General features: G+C 34.5%; 1 protein-coding gene across 2 annotated transcripts; it reads left to right on the forward strand.

The window, feature by feature from the left end:
- Positions 1 to 8,184: 8,184 nt before the first annotated feature.
- On the forward strand, positions 8,185 to 16,062 carry LOC121744455 (crossover junction endonuclease MUS81). 2 transcript variants are annotated; one of them, XM_042137996.1, is made up of 15 exons: positions 8,185 to 8,555; positions 8,773 to 8,861; positions 8,942 to 9,020; positions 9,116 to 9,202; positions 9,289 to 9,414; positions 9,847 to 10,069; positions 10,492 to 10,612; positions 10,711 to 10,832; positions 11,661 to 11,818; positions 12,700 to 12,757; positions 12,952 to 13,110; positions 13,661 to 13,740; positions 14,008 to 14,239; positions 14,726 to 14,812; positions 15,810 to 16,062. In XM_042137996.1, the coding sequence occupies exons 1-15, from the start codon at positions 8,362 to 8,364 to the stop codon at positions 15,912 to 15,914; spliced, it is 1,920 nt and encodes a 639-aa protein (XP_041993930.1). In that variant the 5' UTR covers positions 8,185 to 8,361; the 3' UTR covers positions 15,915 to 16,062. The 2 variants fall into 2 exon arrangements, with proteins under 2 accessions (XP_041993930.1, XP_041993931.1); XM_042137997.1 differs by having other exon boundaries at positions 14,735 to 14,812.
- The last annotated feature ends 264 nt before the right edge of the window (positions 16,063 to 16,326 follow it).

Consider the following 16,326-nt stretch of genomic DNA (forward strand, 5'->3'; position numbering starts at 1 on the left):
TTTGCGAAAAACATTAAGGCTGAGACAAGCGTGTTTGATCTATATAAAGTATAAGAGCAAGGGCAACATAATGGAGCACATTATGAAGATGTCTCACGTTGCTTCACTTAAGCTTGAATTCTAAAGACTTGCTTGTGCATTTGGTGTTGCACATCTAGTCAGTATCTCAAGAAATAAAGTAAAGGGCATTAAGAAAAGTTTATTGAGAATGCTGTTATGGATACGGGTTCATCACAAAAGAAACAAAATAAGGATAATGATAGTTGGATCGTTTGTGGTAAACAAGGATATAAAGAAGAATTGTAAATATCATGCATGACATGCAAAGGAAGTTACAATTCTTACTTTGGCCTGTTCTGAAGTTAATTTGGCTTTAATCCCTGATGATATTTAGTGGGTAGATTCTGGTGCTACTACTCACATAAGGTCATCAGTGCAAGGCTGTCTGAGCTGCAGAAAGTCAATTGATGGTGAAAGATACATCTAAGTGTGATATGACAAATCGGTGGAAGTATAGGCTATTGGGCAATGTAGATTGTTATTAAAGACTGGAATTTTTCTAGTTTTGAAGGATACTTTATTGTACTGTCTTTTAGACAAAATTTTGTTTTTATTTCTGTTTTGGGCAAATTTGGTTTCTCTTGTTCATTCAGAAATAGTAAGTTTCTTCCTTCAAATAATTCAAATATTGTGGGCACTATTTCCTTAAGTGCATATGACAATCTTTACATGCCTAATTATGTTACTTCATAAGCTCTACATGTTGAATTAAAGGGATTAAGCGAAAATTAAATAATGAAAATTCAGTAATTTATGGCACAAGTATTTAGGTCATATCTCAAACAAAGGATTGTGAGACTTGTGTCAGGTGGTATATATTGAATACACTTATCTTTTCAGATGGTGATTTGTGGGTTCAATGTATCGAAGGAAAACCGATCAAATACTGGAACTAGGTGTCGGTAGAGATACGAATGCCTTAGAATTGATATATACGGACATTTGTGATCATTCCCTTCAGATTCCTAGAATGTTCAGCAATATTTATATCAATCGTAGAAGACTGTTCTCATTATGGGTACCTATATTTAACCAATAAAAGGTATGAGGTTCTAGACAAGTTCAAAATATTCAGGGCTGATGTTGAGCTCCAACTCGACAATGGCATTAAGAAAGTCAAATCTGGCCCATGGTGGCGAATACTACTTCAGAAATGACTACTCAGGTGAACAATGTCAAAGACCTTTTGCCCTCTATTCGGAAGAGTGGTCGTCCCTTAGTACACCATGTCGGGATCGCCTAGAATGAGTGCTGTAGCTGAAAGACGAAATAGAACTCTTAAAGATATGTGAAGGAGTATGATTTGTCATTCTTCTTTGTCACATTCGCTTTTGGGAGAGACATTAAAGACTATAGCATATATTCTCATTTGGTCATCCAGAGAAATTTAAGGATTTTTTAAATTTTATGATTCCACAAAAGGAACTAATTTGGGTCGAGATATATAGTATTCTTTGAGGATGTTGAGTTTGGGGGGAAGAATGTATTAAGGAACATTACTTTTGAGGAGGAGTTTGTATAGACACCTACTACTGCTTCTGACAATGTTCAAGTATCAATTACTATCATTGAAGAAGAAGCAGATTAAGAACCTCAAGATGATAATGTTGTATACATTCAATCTCATGTGGATGATGTCATTTAAAGTCAATCTCACCAACCTCAATTAAGACTCTCGTAAATGGTACCACAATATTTTATAAAGTAGTTCTTTCATTTGGATTCAGAAAGAATGCTATTGATGGTTTTGTGTATCACAAGTTCAGTGGGAGCAAATGCATCTTCTTGGGGAATACTGCACACCACCAAGAATCACTCTCGAAGAAATTTGAGATGAAAGATCTTGGGAGAACCTCTTTTGTATTTGGAATCGAAATAAATCGAGATAGCTCTCGAGATATTCTTCGGTTGTCACGAAAGGGATATATTGGAAAAGTGCCTAAAGTATTTGAGATGCATAATTGCAAGTAAAGAAATGCCCCTATGACTAAGGGAGACAAACCTAGTCTCATCCAATGCCCTAAGATAAATCTTGAGATTTAGAAAATAGTGCAGAATGTTCCATATGCTTCGGCGATTGGGATCCTAATGTGTGATCAAGTGTGTATTAGACCCAATTTGGTTTTAATTGTTTATATGTTGGGCATATATCTCAATAACCCGACATGGATCATTAGGAAGCAGCAAAACGGGTTATGAGATATTTATAGAGAACTAAGCATTACATGCTCGCATACAGAAAATCAGATCATTTGGAGAGATCTTTAGACATTTTGATACTGATTTTGTTAGATGCCAATACAGTAAATGATCCATTTTAGGTTACGTGTGTCTGTTGGCTGTGAAGCCATTTCGTGGAGAAGTGTTGTGCAAACACTTGTAGCTACTTCTGCCATGACAACATAATTCGTAACTTGTTTTGGGTATCTAGTTATTGAATATAACTGTGAAATTTTGTCACTAAGCTGCATATTGTTAAAGGTATTGAAAGACCACTAAAGTTATGTTGTGACAATAACCCTGCAGTAATGTATTCCAAACAACAAGAGCTCTGCTATGTCATAGTTTCTTGGTTGTAAATTAAAGTTCAGAATGGACAAATACCTATAGAGCATAAGGGAACGCATTTGATAGCAAATTCGTTCACTTAAGGACTAACACTCAAGGTCTTTCATGGGCATGTAGCCCAAAATGGGTGTTATGTTGTTTAAGGATACTTCCGTTCAGTGGGAGTAATTTTGGTTATTGCTCTATGTTGTGTTTTTGAACATGTAGTTATAAAACTCATGTTATTCTCTGCAGAAATAAAGTATTATATTTTGTCCATTACTTGTGTAATTTGGTTTTGGTTGATCTCATTAAGAATTTGGGAGGACCAGTTGGAAATAGGCATGTATGATCACCTTGCATGAAATTTTCATGCTACACTCCATAATTGATCTATTATTGATTATATTTGCATATGTGATTACTGATGGGTTTAATCATGAAAAAATATGGTGACTGCCTCTTTAGTCCTATACTGATATGGTTGATAATAAGATTGTTCGGGAATACACTATGTGATAGCATATTTGAGCGCTCATTCGGTTTGTACACATTTATTTGGTGTCATGTGTTGCCCAAGTGGGAGATTGTTAGAATTTTTGGGCTTCCACATGACTAATTTAATGTGTATGGCTATTTTTTAGTTGCCCAATTAAAGTGATCTATTAAAGATTAAAGTTTGGGCTAAAGTGTATTTATTTGTTATGGAAATAAGTGTAGATACCATATGGGATTTTCTATTTGATGAGGGACCGAATAGAAAATAAAGGGGTTTATATTTATTATAAATATAAGCTAGGGTTATGGTCCCCGGACGTCAGAAGAACGTTCAATATCTCTGTATTCTCTCGGCAGACTATTGTGAAGGACGTCTCTGATCGTTTGGAAGATCCATAGCCGCTGCAAAGCAATTCCACCGTTTAATTCGTTATGGATCAAGGTACGCTTTCGCTCTACAGTTTATGCTCCTTCTCCGTCGTTCTTGGTTAATCATCATAGAGAGCTTTATGTAATTGTTCACTCAATTATTCCAAAATTATTCCAACAGAGATTCCCTACGAGAACTAACAATCAATCCTTGTAATGTGTAAATTGATTTCTTCATTAGCAATCACCCAAACAATCAATCACTTTTGAGTGTACAAGCCAAATCTTGTTACGCGTTTCTACCAAGAGCTCAAAGGAATTGTAGTTGGCAAAATCTTCAAACTGCAATCGCATGCTCAGTGATATTAATTAGATGGAAAATTATTCCAAAATGAGGGTGAAGATTCTTAAGAACTACTACTATTCACTAATAACCTGTACAAGAACTTTTTTACCATAAATTTGGCTTCACAGCTGTCATGAACTCTTCCACGAGATCATAATATTCATGTACACCACAAAATCTACATACTCAAATTATGTCCAAAGATAAATTGGATGAGACTGACGGCCAATGTAAAATTAATTGTTATGCAAACACTAGAAAGATGGTAGGGAAATCATAATAATGTTGGAGCTGCATTTGAGAACTTAATTCAATGTTCATAATCCAAGTTCTATTTGAAGGGTGGTTTTGGTATAAAGATGAGGTTGCTCTTCCGCTTCATACCTTTGTAGCACATAGGACATATGTTGGACGCGGCAAGTGTGCCAAAACTCTCCTCCGTGGGAAGGTTCAAGTCGGATGCCTCGTGTAGTGTAATTCCCCGAGGCATTGGTCTTTGATGTCGTGTAATCATAACTCTCTATTTTCTGAATATTGTCCGAATTTGTTGATGATACTGATATATTTCGCTATATCTGTTGTTTGGATGCTTATGGAAAATTGTTCCATTCGCACTCCCATGCCCAACTGGGAGGCTCATGTTGTATGCCTCAACAATTCTCTCCCAAAACTTGCGCCATCGGGACCTCAAAAATGTCGATGCAACCACCTCCGTCTAATCAGTAGAATATTTCTTCGTGCCCACCATAGCAGCCTTCCCCTTGCTTTTGCCTTTGCCCAAATGCAATCTCTTGAGGGGATGGCTTAAACGATCCACTAGGTTCCTTATATCTCCGGATCCGTGAGTACCCGGGTTATAGATCGTCGAGACCTCATTTTGCATTGCCGGAACTTGTGGAAGAATCTCTATTCCAAGTATACCAATCATTCGAATCCCACCCCAATGCCTATGCATAGCATTCATAGGCCATGAACGGTGCTTGAGAACTTGAATCCATTTCCGAAAAAATTTCAAGATAGATAAAAAATTGGAAATATGAAAAGAGAGAGAACCGAACAACTGTCTAAGAGCATCCGCAATGGCGGACGTCGGACCGGCGTGCCGGACGACCGCCATTAGGCAGCATGCATACGAATACGGACGTCCGCTGTGGACACCGGAGTTCCGCGGATTTCCGGGACGTCTGTTGGGACCTCCGCCATTGCTTTGACACGACGGACGTCCCGATTTTTTTTTATTGTTTTTGTGGATATCCATCGGGATGTCCTTGGGGATGTCCGCCATTGTATAGTGGAATGTCCTTATGACGTGGCAGGAGGTGTTTTTGGGAAGTCCGTCGGGATGTTTGCCGGGACATCCGTCCCATTGTAGATGCCCTAAGGAGAAGCTACAATGCACACCAGACGGCCACCCCTAGTGCGACTATATTGTGAGTGCTCTTACCATATATAAGCCTTAATCAAAATAACAAGCCATTTCCCTCGTTACGAATGATGGTTCATTTTCACTTTTAAGCTATACGACTAAGTTGCAAATACTAACTCCCTTGCATTCTAACCAACAGCAAATCTAGGAACTAAATATCGTGGGATTGAACCATATAATAAATATTTAATATAATTATTTATATAAAAATATATTTTAATATAAATAATGTAACTCATACTAGTATAGATATTCTAAATAAATATTCACCCCATTGCATAAAAATTGAATATTTTGTCAATCTTTACTAACCTAAAGTGCCAGTTTGGTGAAATGACTGTTGTACCCTTTTTGGCGGATAAGTTGTCTATAACGTGGAGTATTTTTTTTTACAAAGATAAGTCTTCCTATAAGTATCTTGGAAGCATGAAAAGCTGCCTCAAACTCGAGTATTGTAAAATAAATATTCTTGAGCATTGTGAATGGCAGATAATCAGCCCCTTTATTGTCTGAAAAAAAAAATGTTATATGAAGAGTATGAGGCAATCCATCTTAACAATCTTCTATAAATATAAGAGAATCACTCGGGTTAAGGTGTGGTAGAGAAGGATGTGTATGCTAATAAATAGAGAAAATATGTATGAGCAAGAAAGAAACTAGTACCCCGACTGACTTTTCCCCACAAGAGAGAGGAAAAAGGTGAATGCGAAGCACCCAAACTCAATTCACTCACCTATTGGAACCAAGAGAGGGGGTGGATACAAGAGAAGACACGAATGTGTTTTGCTTTTTTCTTTTTCTTTTTCTTTTTTTTGAGACACAAAAATATTGGTTTGATAGGTGTTAAAAAGAGGCTTTTAGGTTTAGGACGGCCATTTTTTTTAAAATTGGAGTATGTAGATTAAATTTCTATTTAAATACCGACGAATCTTAAATTATAACGGTGCATTCTAGCAATTATGGAGTTTTAATTATTACTCCATTGCTTTTGCCATTGTTCACAAATTTTGTTGTGCTTTTCTTTTGCCATGTTCTTATTTTTTGTATTAACAAATATTCTTATGCATTACTCTTCTTACGTTATACTCCTCTTTTATCATATTTTTAAATATTCTAAAATAAATTAAAATTTTGAAACCCATCTAATGCATGAATCTTTATATTTCAATTTTTTCAAATCTTTTATATATTAGTTTTATAATAAAATGAGAGTGAAATGGGTTAGTGAAATGTGGGATCTCTTTATATTTATAGTAAAAGGTTAAAGTGGACAATTAATGGAGAATAAATGAAAATGACAAAAGTAGATAATTAATAGGGGTTGAATGGAGTATTTGAGTATTTGTTAACTTATTTAAACATTCTAATGCATCTGAAACTTATACTGCGATACAATTCTCAATTTCTAGTATATTTATTCTTTCTATTTTATCAAATATTTTAATGCATCTATTAAATCTTTCTTTTTAGTTTTTATTTTTAATTATATTCTTATGTATATAGTTACTTTTTATCTTTTCCATTATCTTCTCTTGCGCATCCTCATGTTGTTTTCAATAATAAAAATAAAGTTATCGATTTTGATTGTGAAAATAAATTAAAAAAAGGAATATGATTGGTCGGGTTTTAAAGCTCATTTATAATAATTTCGTACACCTAATCATGAATTATTGTGGAAAGTCGGTACTCTTGTGATGTTGGTAAGGAATATAGATCACTCGAATGGATCGTGCAATGACATCAAGTTGAGAATTACACGGTTAGGTGATTACATTTTGGAGGGACAAGTATTGTGTGGCCATAATATTGTTCATAAAGTATAGAATCCTCGAATGTCTTTTATACCATCTGACCCGAGGTTGCCTTTCAAATTTCAACGACGACAATTTCTTTTGGTTGTGTCGTATGTGATGACCATTAACAAAAGTGAAGGTCATTCTCTCTCATGTTGGATTATTTTTAAAAAAATCAGTCTCCAGTCATGGCTAACTGTATGTTGTTGTATGCAGAGTTATGAAAACCATTCTCTCTCATGTTGGACTATTTTTACGAAAACCAGTCTTCTAATTTTTTCTCTTTGATCTCCACTCACACATATTTTCTTTATTTTTTTTTATCGTATTCTAACTAACTCATATTCTTTTATCATTAATCACACATCTCTTATTTGTCATTTATTTTACTCCATTTATATCATAAAATTGTTTGTTGAATTTGAAATGTTTAATTTATTGGGAATGAGTAAATTATTAATTTAGAGTGACACAAGATAAGTGCATTTTTATTTTTGTAAATTCTTATATTGTTTTGAATTCTTATTTTCTATAATTTCATTAGAATTTGTATACATTATTTGAAAATTATGTATCACGTGCATAGCACATGTGTTATTACTAGTTTGTTCTATAAATAGATACTTCTATTTTTTAAAACTATTTTTTTCTCTTTTTTGAGGTAGACCTTATCTTTCATAGAATATTTCAATCACTTTTTATTTATATACCTCTTCTATTTTACTAATTGTGTATTAAAATCCTCGTGACGTCCCAAAATGTGTTAATGGGACGAAAAGTGTATAATTTTTCCGTAACATCCCCAATTTTGAAATTTCAAAACTAATTTTAATATGAATAATAAGGTTGAATACTTAATTAGAAACTAAAATTAGATGAAATTGAGAAATAGTTATTTAATATTATATTTATTAAAGCATTATGTGTTTATATTAAATAAGTTGATTTTTAGATATATAAAAAATATACTAGTACTCTTATTCAACATTAATTGAAATTTTAGATTTGAATATATATTTAAATGAGTTTCGAGAACTAATACAAATAAAGAAAGAAAAGTTGAAAGCCAGATAATTCAATTTAATCTAAGATAAATTATGCAGTCACCTTTTAATTTATTTAATTTTAGTTTACAAGGCTAATAACCCATTTCCATTTCTCTCTCTCTGGAGAAAAACGAAAAGGCTCTTCTGAATTTACTCCATCTCTTCAAGTTTGAACCTGCAAATCCTGGCGCCAATTTTTCCCCAAAAAAACAAATCCCTAATCGTAAACCCTAGCGAATTTGTATCCAAAGCCACCAAATTCCGCCTCATTAGGTAATGGATAGTGCAAGAAAGACTGCGTGCCCGGAAAATGAAGATGTGGCGGCGTATTTGGTGAACAAGCGGCACGAATTGGCGCAGAGTTCCAAGGGAATTTCCGACAATATGGACATGACGCTTTCAAAGGCCCATTCAAACATCTGTAACCACCAAAACCCAATTAGAAACCTCAAAGACTTGGCTCAGATTAAGTGAGTGAAAATGCTGATTACTTATTTTATTCGTAATCTTCTGTTGTTACCGTGTTTAGTGAATAATTGGATGTTAACTAACCCTAAACATTAGTTTTTATCATCATCGAGGTAAGCTTAGCCCACACTGTTAAGAAGCCATTTGCATTTGCATAACCTGTGAGCATATACAAATGGGGTGTGATTATTGTGGTAGTAATTGCATGTTTGATTGCAGGGGCGTGGGTAAGTGGATTTTGAAGCAGATGCAAGGGTTTTTTCAGACTGATGCTGGTCCTTCTGAGATTGAAGACTTGACCAAAAAGGGTATATTTTCTTGTACGAAAGCAAACTAGCAATAAAGACGGATTGTTTAGGTTATTCAAGTACATGATTTTTGTCTATAGGAAATAAAAATAAGGGACCAAAGCGATATGTGCCACAAAAGAATTCTGTTGCTTATGCTCTACTAATTTCACTTTTCAGGTAAACAGTTAGAATCTCACTTTTGCATATTATTTTCTGTTCTCGCAACTACAATTTCAACGATGAAGTATTACTTCTTTATTTGTTTGGTTTAGGGGAACAGAAAATGGAAATGAATATATGCACAAAAAGGAACTCATTGATGCTGCTGAAACAAGTGGATTATCTCGTGTACCAATTGCGTATGTTTTTAGTAATGAGTGGCTTTCGTATTTTAGCAATGCTGTTTAACATTGATCAAGTCCCTCCTTTCTTTCTTCTGGTTTAGGCCTGAAAAGGCAAAGGGAAAAGCTGGACATTTTGGGAGCTCGCCGAGGGACTGGTACACTGGATGGAACTGTATGAAAACACTGATAAGTAGAGGCCTTGTTGTGAAGTCCAGTTGCCCAGCTAAGTATGTTTTCTCGAGCCAGCATTTCAGTTCATTCATTTCTTCTACTGGATGGAAACTACTCGATTTGTTAGCTGTACAACATTTACTTCTCCATGTTATTAAATTGAGTTTCCAAAGTTTATTGACAATTCTTAAGGAATGGTAAAATTATCAATATTTGTACCCACTTGAAAGTTGAAAACCAGTTTATGTTGCACTTATTATCTTTCTGAAGTCTGAACAATAGAAATAGCATGTTAGAATGAATAAGATTATAAGAAACATACGCAGAATTATATATCTTGCCTAATGGACTTCTTTTGAAACAAATTACTTGTCAACTGAAATTTCCATTTTGGAAATTATTGTTAAATCAAGAGTTATAACATCAGCTCCATATGAAATGCGTGTCTAACTGCTGATGTTGTGGGCTTTTGATGATTATAAATGCAGGTATATGTTGACAGAAGAAGGAAAAGAAGTAGCACGTGAATGCCTATTGAGATCTGGTGTGGTTGGTCCTAATAAGAAGTTTGATGGTCTGGAAAGATGTCCAGATTTGGTCCAAAGAGACAAAGTGTCTGTTGTTGATTTGCATGAAGACTTGCCAGATGTAGAGTGTGTGAAAAAGAAGGCAAAGATATCTGTAGATATTCCACCTGATTATCTTGAGAAGGTATTCTGATTTCTTTATAATGATACAAGTTTGTGCAGCTTCTGCTGCTCAATAGGATTACACTGTTTTGGTGCTGTTTTTCTGTCTTTCCTTATTTATTGGAATTGAGTCAGATGCTCCTTTATGTCAGTAAGTGAATATGTCAATTGTCATTGGTTTGAGCTACTACTGTAATGATATCTAGCTGATTCATTTTGATTGATGCCTACTTTGTGGTATTAAATTCTTGCACCAATAAGTTCTAAGTTCTATCAAGGCTTATATTACTTTCATCAATATTTTAATTTTTATAGTTTATACCTTCATTAAGTTTGTTCTTTTATTTAATTAATTTATGTTTTGGTAGCTTTAGTTATAAATATTGGGTTTTGTGAGTAGCACAAATTTTACTTGTTTATTCTGAAGTTAAACTAACATCTCAGGGAACAGACATATCATCACTTGATTGCCTTCGAGAAGATGATACTGGTAGTATAAGTTTCATCTCAAAATCAAGAACGGACGGGCATTATGCATCATCATCTTTGTTCCAACTTAGAGATGGTAATAATCTCTCTCCCTCCCTCCCCAGCTATATGTCTACTTATCTATCCAGCAGAAGATGGCAATAATAGCCTGAAGTTGCCATCATTTGTTGGCAGGTAGAGCAGGGACAAATTCAGGTGATATGGAAAGACATGCAAATGATGCTCCTAGAAATAAAAGTTCGTTGCTTCATACTTTTGGACAGAGTTCTTGTACTTTGAAACCGTGCTCATCCAATGTAAGTCTGATTTCAGGTTACCTATGGTATGGTGGCTGTCAAATTGGCTATAATTGTTTGGGGCAGTGAGGTACATATTCATTTAAACGGGAAAGAGTTATCTTGTTTATTAGAAAGAAGAAGGGTTTATACAGTAGAATTGACATGAAGAGTTGAAAGTACCAAAGACAAAAAGAAATACTGAAAGTCATGAAGTACAAAAACAACAGTGCTTGAACATGGTATTATTTTTCCTTACCTTTTGGCCCAACCCCCACCAATTAAAAACACCCATATTCTTCATATACTATGTTTTGGTTTTAATTAAATAGACGGAAAGGCCGCATCTAGTACCGGATTGGATAATACGCCCCAGGTTTTTTTTTTCAAGTGTGGAAACCCTAGAACCAGAAGTAGTAGGATTCATTCTCATAATATAATAAATAAATAAATATGTCGAAATTTTTTTGTGAAAATTATCGAATTCAAAATAAATGTCCGATAGTATGTCGATCGGTTAATTCAATAACAAATGGGATTTAGCACTCAATTTTGGTGGTGCCCTCCAATCGAAGGAATTACAAAAAAAAAACAAAATGGTACTGTGTATAAAGTTAAATTTCACAAGTTTATCTGATTTTTGTTTCAATATTATGATATACCCCATCTTGTATGAATTTAGTATATGGAGATATCCTTGTTATATATTGTTAGTCATCATATAAATATAAAACTAACGACTAGATTGTACAGATCAAATAGACCCATTTAACTAAACTAAGGACTTGTGTTATCTATGGTAAGAAAATCATGGATATCTGAATCTTTCCTTCAATTACGTGTCTACAGAATGTTCAGGAAAATGTTACGAGCCAGCCTGCCTTCCAAGGATCAGAAGCTAAACCCATCGCTTTGGCAACACCGCCTTTGGCATTTGGAGAGAAGTTTGGGGATGTTTATGAAGTAGTTCTGATATTAGACAACCGGGAGCAATTTGCTATGCAAGGGTGAGTGAGTTCTGCCATAAACTTCTGTTTATAAGGCTTTTTGTTTTCTTTCTGGATTTGTCTGTTCAACTCAATTTAAGCATATGTGATGGATTCCTTAACCTTTTTTGGGTATATAATCTTAGCCTTTTACAGAGGACAAGTAAATCAAAGATATGCAGAACAAGAGTGACTCTCACTAGGCTATTATTAGTATTTTGAAGTTGTCTATCACAATAAAGAAATATGTAGTATCTTTCTTGAAACCTCGAAGGGTTTAATGCATCATTATATTATCTTACCAAAGTTAGTAACTACGAGTATGTGAATGTTGATACTTGATACATCCATGGACATTACTTTCAATTTGTGCAAGGACTTGATGTTATAGACAATCTTCTGTATATTTTTAATGCATAACCTTTCTTTATGTAGCTTTACAATAAGAATGAGAGCCTTATAAGGAATGGGTTAAGCACTCAACCTGCATGTTTCCTTGCAAATCAGTTTAGAATCTTCTTTCATAAAGAATCCTACTGGACCAACTGTCCTATTCTACCTTATAATCCTTTGTTGGTTTTGGGTAAGTGTCTCACATTTGATGTATATTACACAGCCATTTCCAACATGCTCCCCAAATTGCCATTTTAGTACTCCATAATAAGTTTTTAAGTTTAAAACATCTAAGCCATGTTTTATTGCATGATCATCTCCTCTTGATTTGTGGCACAAAGTGCTCATCTCCTTTAGATGAACTGTGCCTGTGGGATAGTGTTAGGTTGGACAGCCATGATTTCATGGCTTGCTTTAGTATTGAATGGTATTTACTATAGTCTGAAAACGTTTTTAGTTTCTTCTCGTGAATATTTACAGTACCATGATCTCATTCACATTATTTGCAGATCACGTTCAAGAAAAATTATTGAGAACATATGCTCTCTGTTTCAAATTCAGATAGAGGTTAGCACAATTTGTTGTTATTTTTGTCCCCAAGTAGACTCTATTATCTTCTAAGAACAGGACCATTTTTTGTGCAACTGCCACCTTAATTGAGGTGGTTCATTTATTGCTAGTGTGCGGTTGATCTTGCACTGTAGGCCGATATGTTGCCCATAATTATTGTAACTGATGAGACTCAGATATAATGTTTACAGGTTAGAAGGTTGCCTGTGGGTGATGGAATTTGGATAGCTCGTCATAAGTATCTTGGAAGTGAATTCGTACTTGATTTTATTGTTGAGAGGAAGAAGGTTGATGATTTGCGTCAGTCAATAAGGGACAATCGATATCGAGATCAGAAAATGCGGCTTGTGGTAATGTTTTCTTTGCAAATCCCAAGTGTTGTGTTCTCTTGATTGTGCTGTGTGGCAACAACTGGATCTTTTTTTTTCACTCAATATTTTAAGTAATATATTAAATCACATTATCTGAGTGTGACTCTACATTATTTCCATAATAAAACCTTGGAATCTGTAGTCAGCTATTTTCTAATTTTTAATAGCACCCTTGAATGTATAAGAGCAGGTATCCATCAAAGTTGATGAGGTTACAGATGAAAATATTTACATAAAGAAGTATGAAGTATTTGTTGGCTTATTAGTTAGTTGGATATCCGTTGCACAAAGAATGGCCCTTCTTATCCACCTCATGCCCTGCCATTTTTCTTCGTTATTTTTTCTGATTTTTCTAGTGTTCTCCAACTTCCATGGCTATCTGTTGGATGAAATCTTTGGTTTTCGAAGTGACTTTTCTTATACATTGATAATAATTGGAAATTCTTTTCTTCCCCTGCTTTGAAGAGATCAGACAACATGTTTTATATATCTTATCCTTTTTCATGTATCAATTCAAATATCTTTGAAGCGATGTGGGCTTAAGAAGATGATATATCTGGTGGAAGGTGATCCAAATTCCTCAGAGGCAGCTGAAAGCATCAAAACGGCGTAAGCAATACTGCCTACTCTCTTGTTTTATGATGTCATTTTATTAACCTTTTGGTTAGCCTGGATAGCTTTTAACAGTACTTAACTTCATGCAAGATGCAGTATCAATATTATGTTATGCAGGTAGCAAATGAATTTTATAGCACCTTCTGATTCCTACTATAATTTTGTTGTATGGGCTACTAAGTCTATTTTTGAGGTTTTCCTAAAGTACACATCATATTCTGGTTACAGCTTTTTTATGACTTAAAACATTTGTTAATGCAGTTGCTTCACGACTGAGATCTTGGAGGGTTTTGACGTGCAACGAACTAATGGACTAGCTGATACATTGAAAAAGTATGGTAATCTTACTCAATCAATCAACCAATACTACAGATCTCTAGATACCGTGCAACAGTGCGTTGGTGGATGCCCTCCTTTTGATGAATTTATCAAAAGGTGTGAAGACTTGGATAAAATGACAGTTAGTGATGTATTTGGTATCCAGCTCATGCAGGTATAGCTCATATCCCAGATGCACAAGCGACGTAATTGTTCACTATTCCTAGCATGTCTGCATGTAATTGTTTACTTATAGCATTTCCCTTTTATAATGTACTGATAGTGATGGTTGATAGTAGAACCACAATGACTTTCTTTCTTCTACTTAGTTATTGTTGAAACTTGAAAACTGCATTGTTGCTAATAAGATAATCGATGTTTTAGTTATGTTAACGGTTTATTCCACGCTACACAAGGAGTACGACTGGATCTTTAAATTTTCACCACTTACCCTGTTACCCACGAGTATTGGTGGAATTCATGGTTGATTATATAACTGCAGTTTTACTCCTAGGAGAAGAGCATCATCTACCGAACCTTTTTTGACTTTGTGATGCAAGAGGATACAAACTTGATCTATAGAAGTGCAAGAAAAGAGTTTATGAATCTCTTTTTAGTTTGTTGTCATTAGTCGATAAATTTGGAATAATTATTAATGCAGGTTTCACAGGTAACAGAGGAAATTGCTCTTGCTGTTTTAGATATGTACCCAACATTGTTGTCTCTTGCTTGTGCCTATTCTCTTCTGGTAAGTTCTCTTGTTACCTTTAGTATTAACATACTATTGCATCTTAGTCTATACCGGAGTATTTTATAATGTAAACTTTTTTGACAAATTTAGAGCACATTAATGTCGTCACTTTCTAGTTCATTAGGTGAAGCAAAGATAGTTTTCTTTAGTATTGCTGATTAATACCTTTTCACTCTTACATTGGTACTATTCTCTCCATTATGCAGTTACTGGAATTGTCTTTTGAGATCTAGTGTTTTAGGGAAGAACGTGTGACTATTGTGTATTAGCGTGAAGTAATTTCACTGTAATTAAACCTGGATGACAACCTTATGTTTAATGTGTCTGTCAACCTTATTCACAAATCATAAGTTTTTGGAGAATCCGGGAACAAATAATTTGATGTTAGCGCAAGGTTAGTTAATAGCAGTATAACACAAGACATAGTTGAGATGTAAATCTCTTCCAAGACAGAAAGGAAAAAAAACATAGAATTTTGTAAATCTCTCTCGAGGTAGCTCTATCCTCCATAGACAGAAAGGAGAAAAAACATAGAATTCTGTATTCAGGCGGCATTGAAAAGAGTGGAGCATCATCATATTATTGAACTGCAGATGATGTACATTGCTGATGCTGTGGTCAAATTATGTTTTGGTTAAGCAGAAGAGTTTTGATATTCTGAATTCATATGCCTTATTAAGATCCAAAAAACCCTTCATTCGCCCCACACTTCATCTGTCAGGTTTTGCATAAGATGATAAATTCATGTCAACTGCAGGATCCCTATCTATTGATTGAGGATCAGGTTTCACTTCTTTGGTTTCATTGCTTTCAACAGGCAGCTTCTTATTGCAGTCTTGTTCCTTGTATAATTCAATGTTATCCAATTATTGATAGATGTTCAGATATAATAAATGAGGGAGAATTCATACATTGAATTTTTGGCTGGAACCTTTCTTTTCAGTAGTTTTTTTTTTTTTATTAAAATGTTCGGTGTCATATTTACTTAATGTAGGAGGGTGATGCTATTGCACAAGAGGAAATGCTGAAAAGGCAGAGCAACAACTTGATCAGTGGGACCGCCAGCAAAAATATATTCCAATTAATCTGGGGTGGTTAAAGTATATGTATTAATCTCTCTCTAATATATATATATATATAGACAGATATATGGGATTTGTCAAGGTTGTAAAGATGCAAGAGAAAAAGGATGCCATGCAAATGGTTTCTTCTATATCATCCGCAGTCACAAGAAGCGGTTTTGGTTCGTTTGCTGGTAAAATTTATGTACTACTATATCCTTTCCTTGGTTTTACTTTCAACTACTTCTCCCGTATGGATTAAATGCCCCATTTCGTATGTAGAGAAAGTGGGTGAAAAAGGGAGGGTTTATTTATCAAAAAGTTGGTGGTTTATTTTATATGTAAATTTGTTTAATTGATGAATTAATAAGAAAATACTTGTTAGAGTATGTTGGTATAAATTCATGTCCTCATCACTATAAAGTAATTTTCGACTAAAATACATTGGTT

This window comes from Salvia splendens, chromosome 8 (genome assembly GCF_004379255.2).
Source record: "Salvia splendens isolate huo1 chromosome 8, SspV2, whole genome shotgun sequence".
Taxonomy (NCBI): domain Eukaryota; kingdom Viridiplantae; phylum Streptophyta; class Magnoliopsida; order Lamiales; family Lamiaceae; genus Salvia; species Salvia splendens.

Bases quoted from the DNA above. Each gene is read 5' to 3' on its own strand.
- LOC121744455 (XM_042137996.1), top strand. From the start codon at position 8,362: ATGGATAGTGCAAGAAAGACTGCGTGCCCGGAAAATGAAGATGTGGCG. The intron at 11,819-12,699 runs GTGAGTGAGTTC...CATTATTTGCAG, and splicing joins GAGCAATTTGCTATGCAAGG to ATCACGTTCAAGAAAAATTA. The intron at 14,240-14,725 runs GTATAGCTCATA...TTATTAATGCAG, and splicing joins TTGGTATCCAGCTCATGCAG to GTTTCACAGGTAACAGAGGA.